Genomic DNA, 26000 nt, shown 5'->3' on the forward strand with positions numbered 1-26000 from the left:
CTTGTATCACTTGTCATCCCGTTGTTCAGTTTGCTCAAGCAGGTGCCACTAATGTCTCCATTCATCCCTATCGCATGTTACCATAGCCCAGTCACATATTAGGGGCTCTTCCAGGGTCAGGGGAATGAGACCCGTTATTGTTACTGTTCGGCATATTGAATACGCCACGGGTAGCTTGCCAGGCTCTGCCATGCGGGTGGGATACTCTTGGTAGCTTGCCAGGCTCTCTGAGAAGGATCGAGGCAAGGAAATTTATAAACAATGTACCTATAATAAGTAGCACTGCACACTGTTCTCCCATTGTTCATCGATTTGCTTGAGCAGGCAAATCACCTCCATTGTGAGACTTGTTGTTACTGTGTTCGGCATATCGGATACATCTCGGTATCTTGCCAGACTCTCCGAGAGGGGCGGAGGATCGAACCCAGGTTGGCTGGGTTCTCTGTGTGCAAAGCAAACACCGCTGTGCTATTGCTCCAGTCCACCCATAAATAAGTACATAGAACAAAAATGTTTCACAGAAAAGTTAACTGACGAGGAACACAAAGAATATAGTCTAAGGATGTGGAAAACATATTTTTGCTGGTCATTAACCATACTGAGAAATGATACGATACTTTCCTCTTATTCATATTTCTTAATAATCCCTTTCAGTGCTACATGGGTACTTTTTCTTTCCTGATGGAACAGTCCCATATTTCTCGCTCCTCATCCCTTCATTTAGACTCTAGAAGGTTGTTGCTAGTTGAAGCAGAATGACTGGTAACTGTACCATGTTAATATTTTAGTCATGCCATATCAAGTGTGCTGCCCCCACTGCCAGACTGCCCGTATCCCTTCAGCACTGTTACTTCACTGCACTGCCCCACCTCATTTTGCAAACTCAGTTCTTATTGGCAGAATCTCAGGGTCTGTTTTCATTCAAAATCAGCTTCTTGGGTTTACTTGTGAAATCGGGTTTCTAAGTGCACAATTTCATGGATATCAGTAACCAACACTATGCTGAGGTTGGCTCGTGTCCCTACAGAGCAGACTGGGTGCATCTCTTTTCCTGTGCCTGTTCGGTGACGGTGCATTGAGAGCTTGAAATTGTCTGTGATAGGGATATTTTTACCATGAAACTGGACAAATGATATAAATCAAAGCGTTGGATTTTGTTTGATTTGGGGTGGGGGTAGTTTGCTTGATATTGATCAAAACATCATTGTGTACAACTATAACTATTTCTAGATACATTTCAAAAAAGGTTTTAGTTACAGTTTTTATGTTATAATTAAGAAAATGTTCTATTAAATATATATACATATATATCACTTTAGACGAATAGCCTAGAAAACCTAAGAAACTTATGAAAGATCATTGCTAGCTATTGTTAGTTCATATAGACTTTCATAAACTATCATGCCTTGATGTGTTCATTCTCACAAAATGCCTGTTCTCCCTTGAAATATATAGGAAGAGAGGAATTGAACACTAGTTTCAACAACTCTTGAACTCTAGAAGAGACATTCTAACCAGACTAATAATAAACTGCTAGTTAAAAAGACATATTTAATAAGATTTTTTGTGGCAAATGAACTTGTGTTATTGCAAATCATCTAGATGTTAAAACTTGGAACTAGAACAAATTTCATGTCCGACTGGGTGAACAGATCTTGTAAATTGTCCCTGTAATTGCTTTAATAAATCTGAAGTCTGAAAGAGCCAGCCCAAAGTACTGTGTTCATTTTCTAAATATGTAATGATAATGTGACTGAAGGTAGGGAATATTAAAAAAAATAGTTTGACCACGTTCTTACTTCTGCCTTGAGTTCTTAGATTGACCATATCATAGATTTGAGCTGACATTAACAAGTCATTACACCTTTTTTTCTGTACTAGTGCAGTGTTTAGATAATCATTCATTCAAAATTATGAAGTTCTTATACCTTCAAGATAATGTCAATATTTCCCTTGTTAGACCACAGTCTAATAGTGAAACTGACAATAAACAGTTACAAATGAGTTTAGGGAACTGTTTTAGATAAATTATTGAAAGTAATACTATAGGATAGGAGATTTTGTAGGGACAGCATTCTATTTTCATTTGTTTGTTTTGTTAATGGTCACATTCATGGCACACGCCTCACTCCTGGCTCTATGCTCAGGACTTACTCCTGAGCACCCCTGTGTGTGGGACCAGGGACCAAACCTTGACTGGCTGTATGAAAGGCAGAGACCTTACTTAATGTCCTATCTCTCTTCCATCTGGGGAAAACTGCTTATAGAATCACAAGTCAAATCTAAAAGATTAAATTTTTTATAAGTGACAAGCTGTTTTTTTTTTAAATGGGAGACTTGAGAGATAGTACAGTGGTGTATTTGCATATTACCCACCCAACTTCTATAGAGGCCCACCACCCGATAGGGTCCCCCATGTTTTGCCCTGGGGTAATCCCTGGCAGGAGTAAACGCAGTGTTGCAGGGTGTGACCACCAAAACAAAACAAAATCACTTTAGCAATGTCCACTGTCCTCCCATTGTTCAACAATTTGCTTGAGCGGGCACCAGTAACATCTCCATTATGAGACTAGTTATTACTGTTTTTGGCATATCAGATATGCCACGGGGAGTTGCCAGGCTTTGCTGTGCGGTCGGGATACTCTCGGTAGCTTGCTGGGCTCTCTAAGAGGGCCCGAAGAATTGAACCTGGATCAGCCATATAAGGCAAACGCCCTAACTGCTGTGCTATCACTCACTCCAGCCCAAAGCAAAAGCAACAACAAAAAAATTAAACATGTATAGGATTAAAGAATGAAGCTAACTTCAGAAAATTATTATAAAAAAGATACTGTTTCAACAGTAGATGACCTTCTCTTTTTAGTATCACGGTCACTGTTATTCCATTGTTCATCGATTTACTCGAGCAGGGGCCAGCAATGTCTCTATTTCTCCCAGCCCTGATATTTTAGCAGCCTCTCCTTACTCGTCAATGAATAAAGGCTTTTTCAAGGTCAGAGGAATAAGACTTGTTATCATTACTGTTTTTGGCATATCGAATATGCCACGGGGAGCTTGCCAGGCTCTGCCCGTGCAGGTGGGATATTCTTGGTAGCTTGCTGGGCTCTCTCTCTCTATATATATTTTTTTTTCTCTATGATTTGTTGCCTTATGTCTGAACCCCATCAAATATGGTGTGGTAATTATGGAAGATGGGTAGTAAGTGTCTTATAAAGCAGCCTGGAGCGTGGCGGTGATTGGGTAGTGGAGGTCAGCTGCTGGGGCTGGGTCCCTTGGGGCGAAGAGGGCTCTCACCCGCCCCCCTAGGGGGTGCCTTGAATGAAAACAACCTTTGTTTTTAAGTAAATATAGAAATGAAGATTATGGACAGAGCTAAATTGGCACTTATTAATGAGAACATGACAAGAACTAACTTATCGAGAACACAAATTAGGAATTTTTCAAGGTAAGATAAAACGTGCATCATTGAATTTTGATAGAAACTAGTGTTTTAATGAGAGGTTTAACCCTCTTTCTTTCCCATTGCTATCAGATAACTTTTCTTTCATACTTTCTGTTACCAAACTAGTTTATATAACTCCAAAATCAAATTACAGTTATTCAGCGTTTATTCATAATGCTCCAAATTTAGAATATAATTGAGCTTAATGGTCTGAAAAACTACTTCTTTTTCCTACTCAAGGAGTCCATTTGAGTACTTTTTAAAAGTTAAGTGCCATATTTTAAATCTCTGACTTTCATTTTTCACTTTCTTTCAGTGGAGGAATGTCTCACACCACACTAATTTATAACCTTGGTCAGAAAAAGAGGATGCTACTTTTAAAAATGTGTGATTTTTTTTCTCATTCTGGGGCTGAATAGGTAGTATGGAGGTTTAGGTACTTGTCATGTAAGTGTATAATTGTTTATATCCCCAGCATCTCCCAGACTGATCCTTGAACACAGAGCCACGAGTAAGCCCCAGGAATCACTGAGTGGTTTACTTCCGGCTTTACACTTAAGAATCACTCCTGGTGGACTTTGGGGGCAGTATAGGGTGTCAAGGATCAACCCAGGCCAGCTGCATGCAGTGAATAATGCCCTACCTGCTACACTCTGGCTCAGGCCTTGATTTACTTTATAAATTAACATACGGTAAAATGAGTAAATATCTAATCTATTTATTGCAATCAATATTACTATACCTTGAATGTCTCCCATTCTCTTTTTTTCTCTTTTTCCACATACTCATTTCTTACATCCTCCTACAAGAAACATGAGTACATTTATTATATGAGCTAATATCTTTTTAATATTTTTATGATATATTATGACTTAGTTACTGTACCTAAAGTAAACCTTAAAAAGGTTTGACCAATTGTAATCCACTGGAAAGATAGTATCAAAGTTGAATAGGAATAACATTTTTAAAGATAGACTCACCTATTTGATAGGACGTGTTAAGACAAAGTCAAATCTCTTCAAAAGCAAATGGGTCCTTGGTATATGAAACATATACCAAGAAATAATTACTAAACAAATGAACTATAATTGACTTACACAGCACATATTCTCTCTCGCCCTCTCTCCCTAACTCTCCTCCCCTCCTACTTTCTTTCCAGGTATATTTTAATGCGAATTAACAGTCCCATTGTATAAAATATAAATAACAAGCAATAAGGAAGTACAAAAATCTATCAATTTTTAAAATAAATATATGATCAATGTGTTCTCTGGCTTTCTATTTAACACTATGGTTTTCCTTCTTTTCTTCTGTTTATATAACCTATTTTTTTATTTTACTGATTATGAACTCAACTTGTAATCATAATGTAAATTTGTAATGTTACAATCTATATCATGTGCACATAAACTTAAAAATCAGCAATTATACTAATAATAGTAAGACAAAAAGCATGCAATATTAAAATAAATGACTTTTTATAGTGTAGGAGATGATTATGTATTTGCTACATTTTATGTGTTTTAGGATACAAAGACTTGAAAATAAAACAGGTTTCTTAGAAAAAGTGTGCAAAACTTAGCATCCTAACTCATTCGTACCTGTAAAAACACAATGTACTTTATATATGAACAACATAATTAAAATAATTAATTTCTTTATTCCTTATCATACATGATATTAGGTATATAATCAACTTGTGTTTTTAGTGAAATTTTGATCTTTCACATAAAATACTATTTTCAAGGCTAGAGAGAATACCCTGGATAGGGCATTTGCCTTACAAGTGGCCAACCCATGTTTGATCTTTGTCACGTACATAGTCCCCAGAACCTTGTCAAGAGTGATACCTGAGCACTGAACCAGGAGCAAGGCCTGTTCCTGTCATGGCCCAAAGGCAAAGGAAAAAAAATAACTTTCTAATTGTTCAAGATGATGGGCAATAATGTCATAGTTGATAAAATATAATAAATTAATGTAGAATAACTCACATAAATTATTCATTTTCAATAAATATGTATGAACCTAAGCTGTAAAACATGATTCAAACATTAATTTAGCATGCACATACATATCATACTTTGTTTGTTGCCTATGTTTTTATTTTAGCATTCATAAGTTCATAATGATTACTAAGCAATACATTCTCCAAGAAACTGCTCTTGTTTATGTTTGAAAATTTGCTATCCTTTGGCAATCTCTTTTGAAATGATGCCTGCAATGACCTCAGTGTGTGTTAGGATTAATTGTAGCGATTATGGCTTTCCTGACAATATTATTCCTCATACAAGGATAACCTGCTGGATAACTTCACATTGTAAAATAGCCAATGACCCCATTCTTCTTTTGGCATTCCAAATAAGACATCTCTCAATGAAAACAAAAAACAGATGTTCAACACACTCAGATGTCTAGGGTGACACACTAAACATATGCAGGGAGCTGAAACCCTAGATCCTCTCATATGAGTAATAAATGCTGACCTGCCCGTGATTCCAAGATCTCCTAGCAACAGCTTTTGGTTTTGTAATAGAATTTTGTTCATGTCTCAGATAATTATATTCTTCAATATCACACTGTCTATACTGATATCTGAACTCCTTTTCTTTGAAAAATAATAATTTGATTAAAATTTACTCTAGGCATATGTGGTTTACAAAACTGCTTTTAAAAACATATTAAATTGATTACACTACTGTGATTTACAATACAGTTAATAATGGTTTCATGTGTACGTACTCCAAAACCAGTGCACCAATCTCGGTTTTTTTTTAAATGGCAATAAGTACTTGATTTTCATACTATTTCAAATTGCAAAGAAAGTTTATCTACAATATCCAAATAAATTTTTAATTATTTCTAAAATTCATGGTTTCACCTTGGATTCATTTTCACTCATATAACATTTTCTAGCATTGCAGTCCTCGGTTCATTTCCTCACTTCCAATTTTGTGAGGTCAGTGAGTCACTGAATCACTTGTCTTATTTGTCATTCTATTTCCAGAGCTAAGACTTGAGAAAATGGTTGGTAGCAGATAAAATCGACACGCTAAATGAAATAAGAAATATATATATTTATTGTGTTTCTTATTCCTTATATCCTACCATCATTTATTTTTTATTTTGAGGAAGAAGAGAGGTTTGGGAGGACTCACCCACTCAGTTCCATGTAATTTAAATTTTACAATTAAGCAACTCAATTGAATTAAGACGTCTCTTAATTTGTTCCTTTAATTATATTGTAGTCAACATTATTCATTGATTTATTTAAATGAAGTTTGTTGGCTTAAAATTTTAGCAAAGAAATAAAGTCTTACATTTTCTGTTTTGAGGTTTGATAGATGTATATAATTATTATCATGAATAAAGATAAAAAAGCTGTACCACCTAGAAAAAATACAATAAACTATTTTCAGAGAATCCAATTTTCATATAGCCTTTAAAAATTAGCACAGCGGTTTTACTTTTATGCTTTTGAAAACCAAACCTGAGCACGTTTACTTTTTCTAGTTTTGTTCACTTAGACTAGTATCTGTAAAGTTCACTATGTGGTCTGAGACTTTATTGATGTACAGAACTCCACTGACTTAAGAAATCACAAGGCGTTGAATGTCTTTCCTTTTGATCGGTAATTTTAATTTTATTTTTCACTTTCTACCAATAGAATCTAGACTGCTATGAACATTCTTTATAAAATTGTGCATTAATTTTTTTATTCTTGTGCTAAATACTTAGGGATGAGAGTGCTGAAAATGAGTATAGATAGTTTTTATATAGAAAATGGTCAAATGTTTTTCCAGGCAGTGTACAGGGAGCTGACTCGGGTCATTCTTGATAAGACTTGTTCAGCCAGACCACATCAGAGGTCTAGTGGAGGGCCCCACAGATGTGTTGTTGTGGGCTACTTAGTGCTCCAGGCCACAAAGACTGTAACACAGGGTTGGGGAGCTTCTGGGGAACCTCCCGACTACTTTTTATGATGAGTCCCATAGCGCTGGGACTTAAAATCAGATCAGATCAAGCCCTTTATCACCATCCCAGCCAGAGACTCTTTTTCTTTTTTTTGTTTCTTGTTTGGAGGCCACACCCTGCAATGTTCAGGGGTAACTTCTGGCTCTTTACCCAGGAATTACTTCTAGCAGTGCTCGGGGCACTATATGGGATGCCGGGAATTGAACTCATGTAGGGCATGTGCGAGGCAAGCTTCATATTCATTGTACTGTTGCTCCAGCCCCCAGAGATTAACTTTCAATTAAAATATATATTTCTTTCTACTTGTTTTTTGTTTTCAGTTTTAATATTTTTAGGCACACTTGTGCATCTAAAAATACTTGTCCTCCCTACCCTCCTTCACTGCTGGTGGGAATGTCGACTGTTTCAGTCCTTTTGGAAAACAGTATGGACGATTCTCAAAAAATTAGAAATTGAGCTCCCATTTGACCCAGCAATACCACTCCTGGGAATATATCCCAGAGAGGCAAAAATGTATAGTCGAAGTGACATCTGCACTTGTTTGTTCATTGCAGCACTCTTTACAATAGCCAGAAACTGGAAGAAACCTGAGTGCCCAAGAACAGATGACTGGTTAAAGAAACTTTGGTACATCTACACAATGGAGTACTATGTAGCGGTTAGAAAAGATGAAGTCATGAAATTTACATACAAGTGGTACTACATGGAAAGTATCATGTTAAGCGAAATGAGTCAGAAAGAGAGGAATAGACATAGAAAGATTGCATTCATCTGGGAAACATAAAGCAACAAAAAGGGAGACTAACACCCAGGAATGACCGAGATTAGTACCAGAAGGTTTACTCCATGGCTTGGAGGCCAGCCACACATGCTAGGGGAAAAGGCAGCTCAGATACAGAAGGGAGTACCAAATAAAGAGTGTCGGGAGAATCCGCCCAGGATGGGAGATATATGCTGAAAGTAGACTATAGACCGAACATGATTGCCACTCAATTCCCTTTTTGCAAACCACAGCACCCAAAAGGAGAGAGAGAAAAAAAGATAATGCCCAGCCACAGAGGCAGGATGGGATGGGTGGTTGGGGGGTGGGAGGGATACTGGGATCAGTGGTGGTGGAGAATGGGCACTGGTGGAGAGATGAGTATTCGATCATTGTATAACTGAAACCCAAGCTCAAAAATTTGTAAGCCTACAACTGTACCTCATGGTGTTTCACTAATACTATCTGTCCTGTCCTCCCGTTGCTCATCTATTTTCTCGAGTGGGCCCAGTAACGTCTCCATTGTGAGACTTTGTTGTTACTGTGTTTGGCATAATCGAATATGTCATGGGTAGCTTGCCGAGCTCTGTCATTGTTTCACTAATAAAAATTAAAAAGTAAATAAATAAAATAAAAATAGTTGTCCTCCCTTACCGACCGATGAATATTCCGAGATCCCTAGAGATAAATGAAAGCATGGATAGAACTGGATCTTGTATCTACTGCACTTCCCTCACACACACACACACACACACACACACACACACACACACATACACAAATCTATCGTTTATTTCATAATACAGCTGTTTTCATACTGTGTGAAAGTGAATACCAAATTGTAGTTTTTTTGGGGGGTGAGCTTTTCTGTGGTATCAGGGGACACACACTTGGTTGCAAAACTCATACTCGGTGGAGATGCTCCAAGAATTGAATGCTTGGTTATGTCACACGTGGTCACTTTTGTTGGCACTGGAGAGGTGCTTGGCAGTGGTAGGGACTGTGCTCAGTGATGTGTGGCAGTGAATGTCCCCAGAAAGGCAAAGCAGGCTTTCCACCAGTAAGCGACATCTCCAGCCCAGAATTTATTTTATAAAATTAAATGTAGTGATTGATAATAACAAAACAGAATAATTGAAGAATAGCAGTATCGCTCTCACATACACCCCCACAAACACAACAGTAAAATAGCAATGACTGAATAGATGTAACTGAAACCAAGGAAAGACCTTGAGTGAGAGGAAAATGCTGTAACATCTTACTGTGATTTCAAAATGAATTCCTTTAATAGATAATTCTATTGATTTTTTTTCATGTTCTTATTGACTATTCCCTTTGGTCTTCTGTGAAGTGTCTGTTAAGATACATTTTCTAATATTGATTTTTCTGTCTAATGATGTGATAACTTAAATATTCTGCATAGGCATCATTATTCAGATTTATAAGTTATGCTTATTTTTCTCAGTCTGTGAATGTTGTATTGATTTATTAACAATGTCATTTGACTATTAGACACTGCCTATTTTGTTAAAGACTTGAGGAAAAAAATTTAACCCTTTTTGTTAACCATTTCTTAAAAATTCATTTAATTTTTGTGTACTATCTATAAAACAGCTGACTATACAAAGGTTATAACTACATTCTACTAATTTTCGAATATTTGACCTACTACAATTATACTTCTTCTACTGAATAGAGTTGGGGCTAAATTCTCTCTCTCTCTCTCTTTTTTTTTTAGAAAACACACTGCAGTCACAACCAGAAAAACATTTCTATTTCTATGACATAAAATTAGATTGATCCAACTTAATCTCCCCAATTGAAGGACTATGACCCTAATTACATCAGTTAAATCCCTTTATCACAAGAGACAATGTAAAAAACAAGCCCTAAAAATTAAAGTGTGGATTTTTGTGTGCAGTTATCGCTCCACCCGTTACATTTTGTTTTTGCTTATTTATTTTTGTTTTTTTTTCTTGTGCTCACACCTAGTGATGCTCAGGGCTAACTTCTGGCTCTGAACTCTAGGATCTCTCCTACTGGAACTCTAGGAAACATATGAACATATGGGGAAACATAGGAAATGAAAGTGGCAAAAAATACACACATGTAGATACACGTGTGTATGCACACATATGCATATACATATATGTCTATCCACAAATATGCATATACGTATATGTGTATACACACATATATTTGTTTGTGGTGCTCAGGGCTTACTCCTGTCCCTGAACTCAGTACTTAATCTTAGGGATTGTTGCCAAGGGAACCATATGGGATGCCAGGGAATGAACCATGGTCAGCCTTGTATAAGGTAAGCACTCTACCCACTGGACTATCTTTCAGCATCATTGACTAAATAAACTTATCTGAAAAAATGTTTCTTTGAGAAACATTTATTTGAGAAACTGGAATTATGTGTGAAGGCTTCTAAAATCTTCCCTAGAGAGTGACTGTGTATATGTGAATTTCAAAACGTGGATATTTTGAATGTGTACTTGTCCAAGAAAGATGAATCTCAAACAGTTTGGTCTTAGGACACATTTGTTCTTTAAAAACGCATTATAGGTTGTGTATAATTATATACATTACATGTATATATATAAACTATGACAAAATATTTATTATTTTATTTGAAATAGCAAGAGTTAACAACCACATATTATCACAAATAATTTCTAATAAAATTACATTTTCTCAAACAAAAGATAGAGTACACAAAGAAATGGAAGAACACCTTTGATCATAGATTAGAAGAATAAATAGCATGAAGTGGTCAACCTACCTAAAACTATTTACGTATTTATTAAATTAAATCCCTATGAAAATGCCAACGTCATTACTCAGGGACTGAAACAAACATCACAGGGAAAAGTCCCAATTAAAAAAAAAAAGTAAAAGCTTTTCTGTAGTAAGAAAATAGCCCCAAAACAGACAACCAGTGGAAGATTTTTATGTATAATCACTCTGACAAATTTTGTATATCATCAGTTTAACAACCAAAATGTCAAAAATGCAAATGATGCACAATTAAACAACAACAACAAAAAAAGGAAATAAAGGAGGGAGAGCCAATACACTTAAGTAGAGACAATGACAAACTGTAAAGGTACAACTGAGAAGAGGCGGACTGAGATGAAGGATATGGCCTGGTAACCTGGATGACCAGGCCCTCCTTGCTTGGTCAGACACCAAACAATCATCATCTCAGCATCTTCTCCCGCACTTGAACGGCCCACATTCTTGGAGCATAATAAATACTCACCTATCCACCTTTATTAAAAAGGTAGAGAAAGAGGAAGAGCCCCGGTCTTTCTCTGGGATCCTAATTTAGGAGACACCTCTGGTAATCTCAGAGTTTCCCTATTGCTCTCTCTTCCTTTCTGTTTCTCCAAATAAACGTCCTTTTTTATTTGGTTCCTTCTCATTGCTTGACAACACCTGGTCATCTGGGCCGGCTACACCACTAGGAACGCAGAAGTTAAAATTTTGCTAACCAGAAGAGAGTTCTATAAAGCTATGCTGTCAAGTAAAGTATTTCTAAGAACACCGACAGGATTTTGAAAAGGATAAATATAGTGTTTCTATTTTGAGACATAAAATCAACTAATTCTAAGCTAGTTTTTATGAGAGCATGAATGAATTAGAAATAGTTTGCTTTTATAGTTTGCAACATCTATTGATATATAAATGTATCACTTGAACTTTATCTCACTTCATCTGAAATAATTTTAGGTTTATATTTTATCATTTTAACTAAAGCTTTAATTAATATTTTATATAAAATAATGCTTACAGAAAGCATGACTTTGCAAAGGTTTCCATTAATAAAATCTGGCATTGGACTGGGAGGGGATTATGCTACTCTCCTGCTAAAAGCTTAACAGCTAAAAGATAAAGCTAGAAAAGCACTGATTCTACACTTAAGTGTTTACAATTTGGTAGAAGGCAGAGATAATTTTAAATAGCTTATAACTTATAAATGAAAAGAAAAGATATACACTTTCTTTAAAAAAGGCACTATAGAAAAGGAAGGGAGGCAAAAACCTTCCCAGTCAATGTGAAGCATTCAGAAAGAATTTGGAGAGGAAGTTTCCCAGGGACAGAACTTGAAAAATAAATGTATTAGCCACATGAATACAACACAGACAAAGGCAGAGAGGTATGAAATAAGACAGCACACTTGGAAAATTTGAAGCAATTTGGTGTTAGTAGAGCATGAAAAGTAGAAGAATAAATGGCACCAGAATGCTCCAGAAAAATCAGCAGAGACTGAATCATAGATCAGCTTGTGTTAGCTAAGTCTCAGGGCCTTTTTCATAAGCACTGAAACAAATGAATGGATTAGCACTGGAAGGAGGTTGAGTGGCTATATTACCCAAATTTATGCAAATGTTTGTACACTTTCTATAACCATTTAATGAGTGATCTATGAGTAACGTTACACAATGCTCATTAGTTTGTGTTTATCTCTCATTGTTTGAAACATTCGGTGACCAAGGTTCACGGGTCTAAAATATGTCTAAGACAATTGGAGAAAATTGTGAGCTTGGAAAGAAAATTGCAAATTTGAAGGAAATATCAGGCTTATTGAATCGCATAGTAAATTACCACCAAATATAATTTAATACTGTCAAAATGTAACATTGCATTGCAGTATTATTTATGTGCTAAACTACTGAAATATTGATGAACTTTAAGTCCGAAATGCTCCTTGCTCTAAGGTATCCTTTGTCACTAAATCTCTGTCAAGAATCTGTAAATTTCAAATGTTACAAATTCAACAAGTTGGCTAGCTAGTGAGCACTAAATTATCAAGCCTATCAAACATTATTGGAAAATAAGGTGGTGAAGGGCTGGAGCGATAGCACAGCGGGAGGGCGTTTGCCTTACAAGCGGCCAACATGGCCGACCCGAGTTCGATTCCTCAGCCCCTCTCAGAGAGTCTGGCAAGCTACGGAGAGTATCTCGCCCGCACGGCAGAGCCTGGCAAGCTACCCGTGATGTATTCGATATGCCAAATACAGTAACAACAAGTCTTATGATGGAGATGTTACTGGTCCCGCTTGAGCAAATTGATGAACAACGGGAGGACCGTGACGGTGACCGTAAGGTGGTGAAATGCCATGACAGTCGATACTTATCAGAACAATGATGGGATATTAGCCTGTACACTATTTCATACTCATTGAATTCATGTAAATATTGGCTTTTTTATTCATTTCATTTTAAATGGTGGAGGAATTTAATTCCACATTTACTTAAGCTAGCTGTAGCATTTCAATTAATGATATTTTATGAGCAAACATTTTTAAAAATCAAATATGAAAAGGAGATTAAAAAGTTAAAACTGTTCTGAAACCATTAAAAACTGAGAAAAGCTAACACACTTATTTTATTATATTGCAAAAGTAGTAAAAAATAGAAGCTGGAAGGAGATTCCATTTTCTCAATTGTATTAAGTGATACAGTGAAAGCATTTATAAAGATATAAACCTAGTCTATAGAATAAATACAGTAAAATATTGGATTATATAAGTAAACGTGAGGGTCAACTAGGTTTTACTTGCAGTTTCCAAAGTATAATATATTAATACAAAAGCATTTCTACAATGACTTATTTAAACACTGGAATAAGACAGCCTGGGTTCAAATACCACCAGGGACTTTTTGGTTTTTGTTTTGTTTTGTTTTACTTTTTAAAGTCCAGTAAATGAAATTCATGTTCACACAGAGACATACAAGAAATAATGTGGCTTGCAAATGACACAATTATTTTTTTCTTGGTAAATTTAAACAAATTGACTTACAGAACTAGTACATATTTAGCATTATTGTGAGGACTTATAAATACGCTACTAGGAAATAATGTTACTAAAATATCACAACCACATATGTACAAATAACAAGTTTTTTTTTTACCACTTCGTAAGACATATTTATAAAAAAACTACATGTGAACCTTCTCTGTAAAAATACATATAAAATGTATAGAAATAGCTTGAAGTTTAGCAACACCAGAAAGTGCTCAGGAAATACTGCTAGTGGTCCCTGGTGATGCTCAGGGTGCTATATGTGGTGCCAGGAATTCAAACTTGGGTCAGCAGCACATACTATCTCCTGTACTATTTTACCTCCTATATTACTTTTCTGGTCCATTATGCATATTTTTATTCATATGAGCTTGAGAAAAATTATCTAGCTCTTCTGTGCTTTTATTTCTTTAAGATGAAAGCAGAAAATAGTAACTACTAAAAATAACAGTTGTAACAATTTATGAAATGTAAAACATTTAATAAATAGTTTGTTATACATTATAGCTACTTAAACATGACAATTTAAAATCAGAGAGCTATTTTTGACCTTCTGCTTGCTGATCCACCATTCCAAGCAAGGTTCCCCTCTGGCTGATGTCACTGGGTCTATTCTGAAAGGGAGGCAGGACTGCAAGGGGAAGAAAAGTCCCTCCATAGTGAATGGGTCTCAGCAGCCTCCACACCCAACCAACATCATATTAAGGGCCCACACCGCAGCTCCTAAAATAGCAGATCTACTCAACAGATTACATGCTGCTTGCAGCTATTCTTCCTGTCATTGTGTGGAAAAAGGCAAATAGAGAGAAACCCTGCACTAGACCCTCACCAACTTGGGCGGAGGGGTTAACTCCAAAAAATCGCCCGTAGCAAAACAAGAACACTTAAAAAACCAATGGGGTTGGGGGCTGGAGCAATAGCACAGCAGGTAGGGCATTTGCCTTGCACGCAGCCAATATGGCCAACACAGGTTCGATTCCCAGCATCCCATATGGTCCCCCGAGCACTGCCAGGAGCAATTCCTGAGTGCATGAGCCAGGAGTAACCCCTGAGCATCGCCGGGTGTGACCCAAAAAACAAAAACAAAACAAAAAAAAGCCAATGGGTAGAAAATTAAGACTAGAAAATCAAATACCTAGAAACCCCCCAAGCTCAATGAATGAAAATAATATCACTGAAGACATAAACAATATCAATAAACCCTCAGTATCTTTAATGACACTTTGATGAGGATGTTCCATGAGTTCAGGAAAACAATAAGACAGATAATCAGCAATGCACAAGAAAGTATGAGAGTCAAAATGAAAAAAGCTATTACAAAAGAAATGACAGAAATGAAGAACATGGTAGGTGATGTAAAAAAAATAAGGCCAATAGAAGAACTGAACAGCAGAAAAGCAGAAACTGAACATAAGTAGCTCAAATATGAGGAGAAAACTAGTAGGAAGCAATAGGAAGTGGAAAATAATCAAAAAGAAATAACCAGTGTCTAGCCTTGCTAAAGGGAGGGAGGAACTCTCATTCATTGTTAGTGGGAATACTGACTGGTTCATCCTTTTTAGAAAACAATACACGCATTCCTCAAAAAGCTAGAATTGAGTTCCCATAGAACCCAACAATATAACTTCTTGGAATATACCCCCAGGGTGCAAAAACACACCGCAGAAATGGTGTCTGCACTTGTATGTTTACTGCAGCACTGTTCACAATAGTCAGAATCTGAAAACAACCCGGATGTCTGAGAACAGATTAAACAGGCTGGTTAAAGAAACTATAGTACATGTGCCTAACGGAATACTATGTAGCTGATAGAAAAAAATAAAGTCATGAAATTCCCTTATAAATGGATGACATAGTATCATGCTGGATGAAATAAGTTAGAAGAAGAGGAACAGACATAGAATGACTGCATTCATTTATGAGATATGGAAAAACAACATAACATGAGACTAACACCCAAGGACAGTAGAAACAAGAGCCAAGAGGATTGGTTCACTGTTGGAAGCTTGCCTCAAGGACTGCTGGGATTCATAAAGGACCATTGTAACAATGATGTTTGGAAGGGATCACTCTGGATGGGAAATGTTTCCTGAAACTGAGTAAAGAACCAAACATGATGGCCTCTCAGTATCAATTGCAAACCATAATGTCCAAAAGAAGAGAGAGAGAAAGAGAGAGAGAGAAAGAGAGAGAGAGAGAGAGAGAGAGAGAGAGAGAGAGACAGAGACAGAGAAAGAGAGAGAGCGAGAGAGATAGAGAAAAGGCAGACTGGATCTAGGGGAGGGGGATGAAGGGTGGTGGGAAGGAGGGTACTGGGAATATTGGTGGTGGGAAATGTACACTGGTGGAGGGATGGGTGTTGGAACATTGTATGACTGAAACTAGATCACGAAAGCTTTGTAACTGTATCTCACTGTGATCCAATTTGAAAAATGGAAAAAAGAAATGAACAGCATCCTAGAGAAATATCGGATGAGTTCAAGAGTAACAATATAAGAATTACTGGAGTTCCTGAAGTACAGGAAGGCAGATGTGAAGAAACAACAGTTAAAGAAATTGTTGATAAGAAAGAACTTCCCAGAGTTGTGGATTACAGGGACCAAGATACAAAGGCCAGAAGAGCCCCAGTGAAAATAGACCTAATTAGGAAAACTACAAGACACATTACACTCAAAATAATAAAATCTGGATATAGAGACAGATTATTGAAAGCAGCAAGATCAAAAACAGAACTTACATACAAAGAGAAACCCATTTGATGTACAGCAGATCTATTCAAATGAGACCTTACAAGCTAGAAAATATGAAAATATAAGGTACAAAACCTCAATGAACTGAACACCTCTCCAAGAATACTCTATATACCTAAATTATCATTCAGATTTGAAGTAACTGCACAAAGCTTCATGGTTTGGCATGCATAGCCTTGAAACCAGTTCTGCATGAAGCATTGAAAGAGCTCCTTTAAGGGACAGGACAAACTTCCCATCATGCGGTATTGAATATGGAACTCACTAATTCTGTATAGGTTGTCTTCTACTAGGTTAAGAAAGTTTAAAAACATATAGCAATTAATCATCACAAATTTACTTCTATTGATTTGTTTTCTCTTTGCCACTTTAAAGGATTTTGGACCAAGTAATATGAAATAAATTTGCTATATGCATTCCAAGGTGGGGTGGGGTGGAGGGAGAAGCCTTATTTATGACAGGGAAAATACAATGTTGAATGGAATAAGGATCAAGTACAAAATAAAATTTAATGCAATATGTTTTAGATGCCAGAGTTGAAAACTTAGTTCAGCGAATGAGAACAGGCAGTATATTATATTGTAGTAAATGATTTGGATTTCCCTTTTTACATAAGTTAAAATCATATAGCAATTAATCACTACAGATTGACTTTTGTTGATTTATCTTCTGATACTAGATTTTCCACTTCTTTAAGTTTTGTTGGCGCAGGCAGTATGAAATACTTTTGTTAAATGCCTGCCAAGAGGTCAGGCTGGCAGATGGCGAGGACCCTAATATCACCAGCGATGGGATTGGTATTGCAGTGCCGAATGTCTGTAACAATGCTATTATGATCAAATTTGTAAAGCATAGTGTCTTCATTAAAAATAAATGTATATATTAAAAATAAAATAAACATTTCACCAAAATAAAAAATATAAAATAAAATCTGAAATTCAATATGGAAAGGAGGGCCCATAGAGATAATCTAGCTGATAAGGCACTTGTCTTGCACACAGCTTACTCTGATTTGGTACCTGGCACTGTATATAATCTTTCAAGCACTGCAAAGAGTGATCCCTGGGCACAAGGCCAGGTGTATGCCCTGAGCACAAGCCATGGATGACCCAAATAGAACAAAATAGTAACAAAGAAAACATTATCTAGCATTCCTTTAAAAGCAAGATATTTTGAATGATATCCTTCTTTTGAAAATAAGTTCACCACTATCTTGTATGAGAATTAATATGAATTGTTTACAATTTCATGAAAAAAGCATGTATAGGATTGATCTCTTTAAAAATAACTATTACTAATTGTGATAATCACATGCCCCTTCCGTTTTTAACATCTCCTTCTAATCCCCTGTGAAATTTGATCCTTGAAAGTCCTTTCTTTTCCTCTTGCATACCTTGGTTCTCTACCTCTGAAAAAGACCTCATATATTCTTAACAAAATGCTCTTCCTTTTACAAAACATTACATTTGCAAAACCAGATGGTTTACTCTCTTTTAAAACTTTCATTACAGAAAATTACATTTCAGAGATAGCAAAAAGGTATGGAGATTTCTAAGTAAAGAATTGAGCTGCTATAGGAATCTGCAATCCTACTTCTGGGTATCTACCCCCAGGACACAAATATAACACACAGACACCACTGAGTACAATAGCTAGGATACGGAACCAGTTCAGGTGCTCAGTAAGAGATGAGTGGACTATGAAGTTATGTTATACATATTCACAATGGAATACTATGCAGCTACAAATCATGCCATTCCTTACAACTTGGATAGAAATGGAGAATATTATGTAAAGTGACGTGAGCTAGAGTAGAAAAAAACATGGAATGATATCAGTTATCTGTAGTATATAGAATAACAGAACTAGGGAGGGCAAGGTATTAAAGAGACTGCGAGGTATTAACCACTAATGATCCCAGAATTTAGGGAGGAAAACAGAATTTCTCAATTTCTTTGTAAAGAAATTGAGGTGAATAACAATAAGAAGTGAATGGGAAGCAATAGAGGACAAGGGTCAAGGGCCTGTCCCTTTGGCACATTGGTGGTGTAGAGGGGTGGTATATTCATCTATATATCCAAACCACAGAGCAATTGAAACCAGGAGATCCAAACCACATGAAGAAACATAAAAACGTGCCTGTAACAGGCAGACTGAACAGTCTGACAGAATCTAGAAACACCAGTGGAGGAAAGTTGGCATTGATGTGGGATTGATGTGCTTTGAACCTAAATATGAATAACTTTGGAAATTACAGTGTGTTAGTAAAAAAATATAGAAGGAGAGGGACAGACATAGAAAGATTGCATTCATCTGGGGAACATAAAATAACAAAATACGAGACTAAAAGGTAAAGGTAAAAGGTAAAGGCCCTCCCCTTGATCGTCGATTTGCTCGAGCGGGCCCAGTAACGTCTCCATTGGAGACTTTGTTGTTACTGTGTTTGGCATATCGAATACTCTCGGTAGCTTGCCCGGCTCTCCGAGAGGGGCAGAGGAATCGAACTCGGGTCGGCCATGGTGGCCGCTTGTAAGGCAAATGCCCTACCCGCTGTGCTATCGCTCCAGCCCATTCATCTGGGGAACATAAAATAACAAAATAGGAGACTAACACCCAAGAATAGCCGAGATAAATACCAGGAGGTTTACTCCATGGCTTGGAGGCCAGCTGCACACTCTAGGGGTAAAGGCAGCATAGATAGGGAAGGGAACACCAAATAAAGGGTGTTGGGAAGATCCGCCCAGGTTGGGAGATGCATGCTGAAAGTAGCATATAGATCAAACATGATTGCCACTCAATGCCTCTATTACAAACTACAGCACCCAAAAGGAGAGAGATAACAAGGGGGAGTGCCCTGCCACAGAGGCAGGGTGGGATGGGGACATGGGGGGTGGGCATGAATGGGGGCATGAGGGATACTGGGATCAGTGGTGGTGGAGAATAAGCACTGGTGGAGGGATGGGTATTCAATCATTGTATAACAACTGTACCTCATGGTGTTTCACTAATAAAAAATTTTTTAAAAAAGGAGCGATAGCACAGCGATAGGGCGTTTGCCTTGCACGCAGCCAACATGGCCGACCCGAGTTCGATTCCTCCACCCCTCTCGGAGAGCCCGGCAAGCTACCGATAGTATCTCGCCCGCACGGCAGAGCCTGTCAAGCTCCCTGTGATGTGTTCGATATGCCAGACACAGTAACAACAAAGTCTCCAATGGAGACGTTACTGGGTCTGCTCGAGCAGATCGATGAACAACGGGGGGAGCCTTTACCTTTACCTTAAAAAAAATTAATCTAAGGGGGCAGGGAATGCACAGCAATAAGGATGCATGCCTGGCATGCTCCAGATCATGGTACAATTCCTGCAATCACAGGGTTGGCTGAGCACTGGTGGGTGCCATGCTGGAAACTCCCAGCATCAGGAGAGCAACTCAGTGTTCTGAGAACTGCAGGGACAATAGCAGAGCAGCTCAGGTCCTGTCACAGAACCAATGGCCAGGGCTTGCTGAGAATCGAGACACAGGGACTCCTGAGCACTGCTTGGGGGGGTCTATCAATGGTAAATAGTGTACAATGAGAATTGCAAAAAACTATTGGAAGCTTGAAAACTTTTCAGATTCACAAATATCAGAAAAATCATTGATAATAAAATTTGTTCAGGGAAGTTCAACATTTGGTTCTGTTGGTTGGCTGCATTATAGAGTGCTTTAGTTAGCCTACAGAAAGCATATAAAAATATTTTCATGCTTGTTTATTTGGGGGCCACACCCAGTGATGCTCAGGGCTTGCTCCTGGCTCTGCTTGGCAGTTACTCCTGACAGAGTTTAGGGGACCGTATAGGATGCTGGGAGTGAAACTTCTGTCTGCCATGTGCGAAGTAAGATCCTCTCTGCTGTCCTGTCTCTCTAGCTCTCATAAAAATTTTTATTAAAGGCATCAGATTATGTTTTATCTCATTAACTCTGAAAATCAAAGAATGTGTTAAAGCTTTTTTATAGTCTATAACAATTATTAAAAATAGCTAAGAAATAAAACCCCAAAAATTAAGTCTTTAATTTTGGGCTTCAGACAATATAATTTTAATATTTAAAATTTTAAATTAATCAATCTTGAGTTTCCTGGAAAGAATTAGTCAGATCATAAGGTTCCACTGTCTTTTTTCGAGGGAGGTGACTTTGACTGAAATCTTTTTCTGAATGTTTCTCCACTCTCTTTCTATTAAGATCTCTTTTTGTGAAAAGCTTTGTAGGGTCTGTCTAATTGCTAGAAGAGACGCTGCCTATAGCCATGAATCATTTAATAAAGCCACTTAGATCTCTGAATTTATTATGATGAATGTTAGTTTTGACACCAGGTATCTGACATCCCAAATACCAGACAATTACTTTCAGTTATTAAATAGACTTTTGAAAATGTGGGATCTAGCAGACAAGTAATTACGGGAGGAACTATAGATTGCACACAAAAAGGCATCATTCCTGTTTTGAAGATGAGATTTTCCTCCCTTCACATTTTTTCCCCTGTCCTATATTTTGCTGTTTCAATTCAGACATCCTTTCAAACTTAATTACCAGGCACAAAAAAGAGAGACACCAGAGAAGCCAATCGAATGCAGAAAGACAAAACCCATGTTAGATTTTAATATTGGCTCAGTATTATTTCTGGTGACAAGAGGAAGAGAGTGGGAGGAGGTAGCCACGACAGACTTCTGCTTCGTGCTGGGCACACAGCAGTCGGGAGATAGACCTGGAGGGGGGGTAAAAAAAAAAAACTGCTCTACTTTCCTCCTCTATTCTCATAGAGAGGAATTTTAGAAGTGAAAATGAAAGGGAATAGTTTCATTGAAGAAACATTAGCGTATGGGCTAGAGACAGTACAGGAGATAAGGTACCCGTAGAACAACCCTGGTTCAAATCCCAGCAGGGCGTAGAGCCGAGCACTGCCACCAGTGTGAAGAGTACATCCAAGACCAAACAAAAATGAAATCCAAGTAGATAGAAGAGAGCACTATAAAGCAAATGGAAGAAATTATGCAGCCCAAGTTAGGCCTACGGGTGACCCCAGAATCCAATACACTGGGTTTGCTTTTGGGGTGCTGATGTTATAGACCTTCTCAAAACTGCTCAGACGGGAGGCTTTCGGTATTTCCGGGGTGTTGCTGCGGAGGAAGGACGCTGAGTTCTGGTGCTTTCTCTGCTTTGAAAATTACATCAAGGCTCTGAGTCCTGCTAAATGGTCTCCTGGGAAGGTACAGTCTTTGGGTTTGAGCCTGTGTTGTTGGCCTGGGGCAAGTCGCTAGCAAGAAAGCCTTTTCTGTTCACATTTCAGTATTATGACTTCTGGAAATCTATTCCCAAGGGACAACCTACTTGATTAACAACTTTAGAACTAACTTAAGATTCAAGATAGCAGTATCTCGGGCATACGAACTCATATTTTCTTCTAAATAGGTCCCACTTCAGTTCTTTCATCTGAAAAATAGGATTCATGAGTGTAGGCATGCATGAACATTTACTATATGGTCTCTCTTTTGCTATACACTGTAGCACTACAGCACTGTCTTCCTGTTGTTCATCAATTTGCTCAAGCGGGCACCAGTCACTTCTCCATTGTGAGACTTGTTGTTACTGTTTTTGGAATATCAAATACACCACAGGAAGCTTGCCAGACTCTACCGTGCAGGCGGGATACTCTCAATAGCTTGCCAGGCTCTCTGAGAGGGATGGAGGAATCGAACCTGGGTCGGCCGTGTGCAAGGCAAACTCCCTACACGCGATGCTATTGCTCTCTGATGCTATGATCACCGAGATCATAAAAGTCAGAAACAGTATTTTCTTTCAGAGCACTTATGATCTACTGAAAATGGACACAGGTATACAAATTAAGGCAACCTCATATGCATGTACATGAAACCTCATTTTCATGTACATGTACGTGAGTAGAAGCACCTGAGGAAGGTCAGTAACTTCAAGGGTCACCAGTCTTGCAGATTACACTGATGTTTATTATGAAGAATAAGTATATGTCACAAGTTGAAGGGAATTCAAGCAGATCAAGAAACCTAAGTAAAGGCAGATACACAAGCCAGCACATTGGAAACTGTAAGGATTTCACCTTGGTAGGATTTGGGTTTTGAAGCATTAAATGGAAATAAGGAGTAAGAGAAATAGAAGCAGCATATCTGATTGCATGCTACATTAAGTCATTTAGATTTGATTCCATAAGCAAAAGTTAACCACTGGGAAAATGAAAGACATTAAAATCGCTATTAACTTATTTAGGAAGAATACTCTAGACGTAGTACAAAGCATAGATCTGTAGAGCTAAAGCATCACCTCAAAAATCGCAAAGGCAAGCATGGTCTTAGTTTACTCATCTGTAAAATAGAAATGATAACCCAGAATATATTTTAGGATTTCCAGGGAAATAATAATAATATATTATTTTAGGGCTGGAGCGATAGCACAGCGGGTAGGGCGTTCGCCTTACAAGCGGCCAACATGGCTGACCCGAGTTCGATTCCTCCGCCCCTCTCTGAGAGCCCGGCAAGCTACCGAGAGTATTCGATATGCCAGACACAGTAACAACAAAGTCTCCGATGGAGACGTTACTGAGCCCGCTCGAGCAAATCGACGATCAACGGGAGGGCCTTTACCTTTACCTTTTACCTTTAGAGAAATAACATATGCAAACCATGTAATAGCACTGCCAATGATCATAAACTCTCACTGGGTCAGAGATAATTGAACAGGCAAGGCATTTGCCTTGCATGCAGCTGATCTGTGTTCAGTCCCTGGCACCACATAGAGTCCTCCAATCCATTCCACGAGTGATCCTTATCACAAAGCTATGATTCAGCTCTAAATGCACAGCCAGGTGCCCCAGCATACACACACACAAAGGAAAACAATAGCACAGCTAGAGGCAGGAAAGCTAAAAATTCATCCGCAAATGTTAAGCCTGGATTTTGGGTTCCCATGCAGCAAGAAGGACAGAAATACAAAATGCAAAAGCAGTAGGAGTTTTTTTCCAGTGTACTGGGGTGAACTATCTCACCCACAGAGTGGTCTCTTGATAGCAACCCCGACTTCAGGCTGCAAGCAGTTTATATAGGATTTGATTACGTAAGTAGTACATACCTTATTGTTTCAAAAAGAATCTTACTTAGTTACCAGACAAAGGTGTTATGGCAAGTGTTTAGGGTAACAGTGGTTAGGCAACGATTAAACGATAATTTTCAGTATCAGTACCAATTTTATGATTACATAGACTTCTTGCTTTTTTAGGGTTAACAAAAAGTAACTTCTGGAGCATTGTGAGAATTGATTAAATGAGCCCACTTGCTGAGTCCAGAAACTTTCCCAGGTGGGTTCAGGTTGGCTAGTTACACATTGTTTCACTGCTGGAAAAATTGAATCTGTTTCAGTTCCAGGAACTGTACCTGAGGCCTACCTGATTTTTCTCATTTCCCCCGCCTGCCATGGCATCAGTTTCGCCCTTACAGAATTTCGTCACGTCTTTATACTATTAAATTATCCTCATTGTCATCGTTATTTGGGGAGGATGGCATTAAGGCCACACCCAGCAATACTCAGGTATTATTCCTGGCTATACTTAATACAGTCCAGGTGGTGCTCACGGGGCCATACAGTCTTAGGATCAAAGGGGTTGTTTGCCAGTGGAGTACTATGTAGCTGTTAGATAAGACGAAGTCATGAAATTTACATACAAGTGGTACTACATGAAAGTATCATGTTATGCAAAATGAATCAGAAAGAAAGGGATAGACGTAGAAAGATTGCGTTCATCTGGGGAACATAAAGTAATAAAATAGGAGACTAACACTCAAGAATGGCCGAGATTAGTACCAGGAATTTTACTCCATGACTTGGAGGCCAGCCACACTTGTTAGGGGAAAAGGGATCTCAGATAGAGAAGGGAGCACCAAATAAAGGGTGTTGGGAGGATCCTTCCAGGATGGGAGAAGCAATTTGAAAGTAGACTATAGACCAAACATGATTGCCACCCATTGCCTCTTTTGCAAACCACAACACCCAATAGGAGAGAGAGAACAAAAGGGAATGCCCTGCCACAGAGGCAGGATGGGAGGAGGGGATGGGGGCTGAGAGGGATACTGGGACCTGTGGTGGTGGGAAAAGGGCACTGGTGGAGGGATGGGTATTTGAGCATTGTATAATTGAAACCCAAGCACAAAAATTTTTAAGTCTACAATTGTACCTCATGGTGTCTCACTAATAAAAATTTTAAAAAATTTAAAAAAATTTACAAAAAGAGGGTTGTTTTCACAGAAAGGAAGCATCTAAGTCTCTGACACCCCATCTAAACATTAGGTAACTTGGTGCTAAAACAGGTTACAAAATTCTTAAAGAGAATTGAATTTGCTTTAGATTATTTTTATTTTTATCGAATCACCGTGAGATATACAGTTAGAACATTGCTCTTTGTTGGGTTCTGGTCATACAATGTTTCTGCACCCGTCACTATAGCAGTAAAGGTAATTTCTCATTATCAACACCCCCAGCTTCCCTCCTTTCACCCCACCCCCAGTCTGATTCTATGGCAGGCACATTGAGAATTAAATTTTCTTATACATTGTTTTTTTATTCTTTTAGTTTACGGAACCTAGGACAAAGTTTATCTCTTTTTCTAATGCAAGCATTTTATAGGAGCTGGCTGAAGACCGCATACACAAGCTTAGGCTGATAACTTATAGCTTTTAACATTTTTAACATTACATAAAAGACAGTGAAGTGCTGGTGGTAATTTAGACTTGTTTTAGAAATAAATTGTTGTTTAAAATACACTCTTCTATCATGTTTCATAACAGCCTTGAATGATTTCAAAGAATTAAATTACCTGTCATCGTTCGTTTGATTTTTATAGCAAGTTATCTTTGGAAATCAATAAAGGACTTTTGCTATTGTAATGAGAATGAAACGACTCAGCAAATTCAGATTTATTTCATTTTGATGGGAGATTTATAATGTAATTATACGTTAAAAATCATTTTGCTATTTTGAAAATGTTGCTCTCATTATTTCCAGCTACATTATTCCCCGAAGATATATATGTTAACCAATTTGCCTTACAAATGTTTTGTCTTTTGAAATATTAAACATTGCATTTATTCTTCAAGGGTAAAAGTGTACTTCTTAGTGAAAAAAATTACAAGTACATTTATCCTTATATTTTTATATTTATATTTATCCGACATTTTTAATATATTGTTTTTACAGAGAT

The 26000-nt window shown here is 37.7% G+C and overlaps 1 protein-coding gene across 1 annotated transcript in view; it reads right to left on the reverse strand.

Moving 5' to 3' along the window:
• The window catches only part of CNBD1 (cyclic nucleotide binding domain containing 1), a 400318-nt gene that overhangs the window by 13277 nt on the left and 361041 nt on the right, over positions 1–26000 (reverse strand). The window contains exon 12 of the mRNA XM_056112619.1: positions 4185–4244. Coding sequence (XP_055968594.1) covers positions 4185–4244 — 60 coding nt within the window. The remainder of the gene's footprint in view (positions 1–4184; positions 4245–26000) is intronic.

This window comes from Sorex fumeus, unplaced genomic scaffold (genome assembly GCF_029834395.1).
Source record: "Sorex fumeus unplaced genomic scaffold, SorFum_2.1 ptg000002l, whole genome shotgun sequence".
In the NCBI taxonomy this organism is placed as follows: domain Eukaryota; kingdom Metazoa; phylum Chordata; class Mammalia; order Eulipotyphla; family Soricidae; genus Sorex; species Sorex fumeus.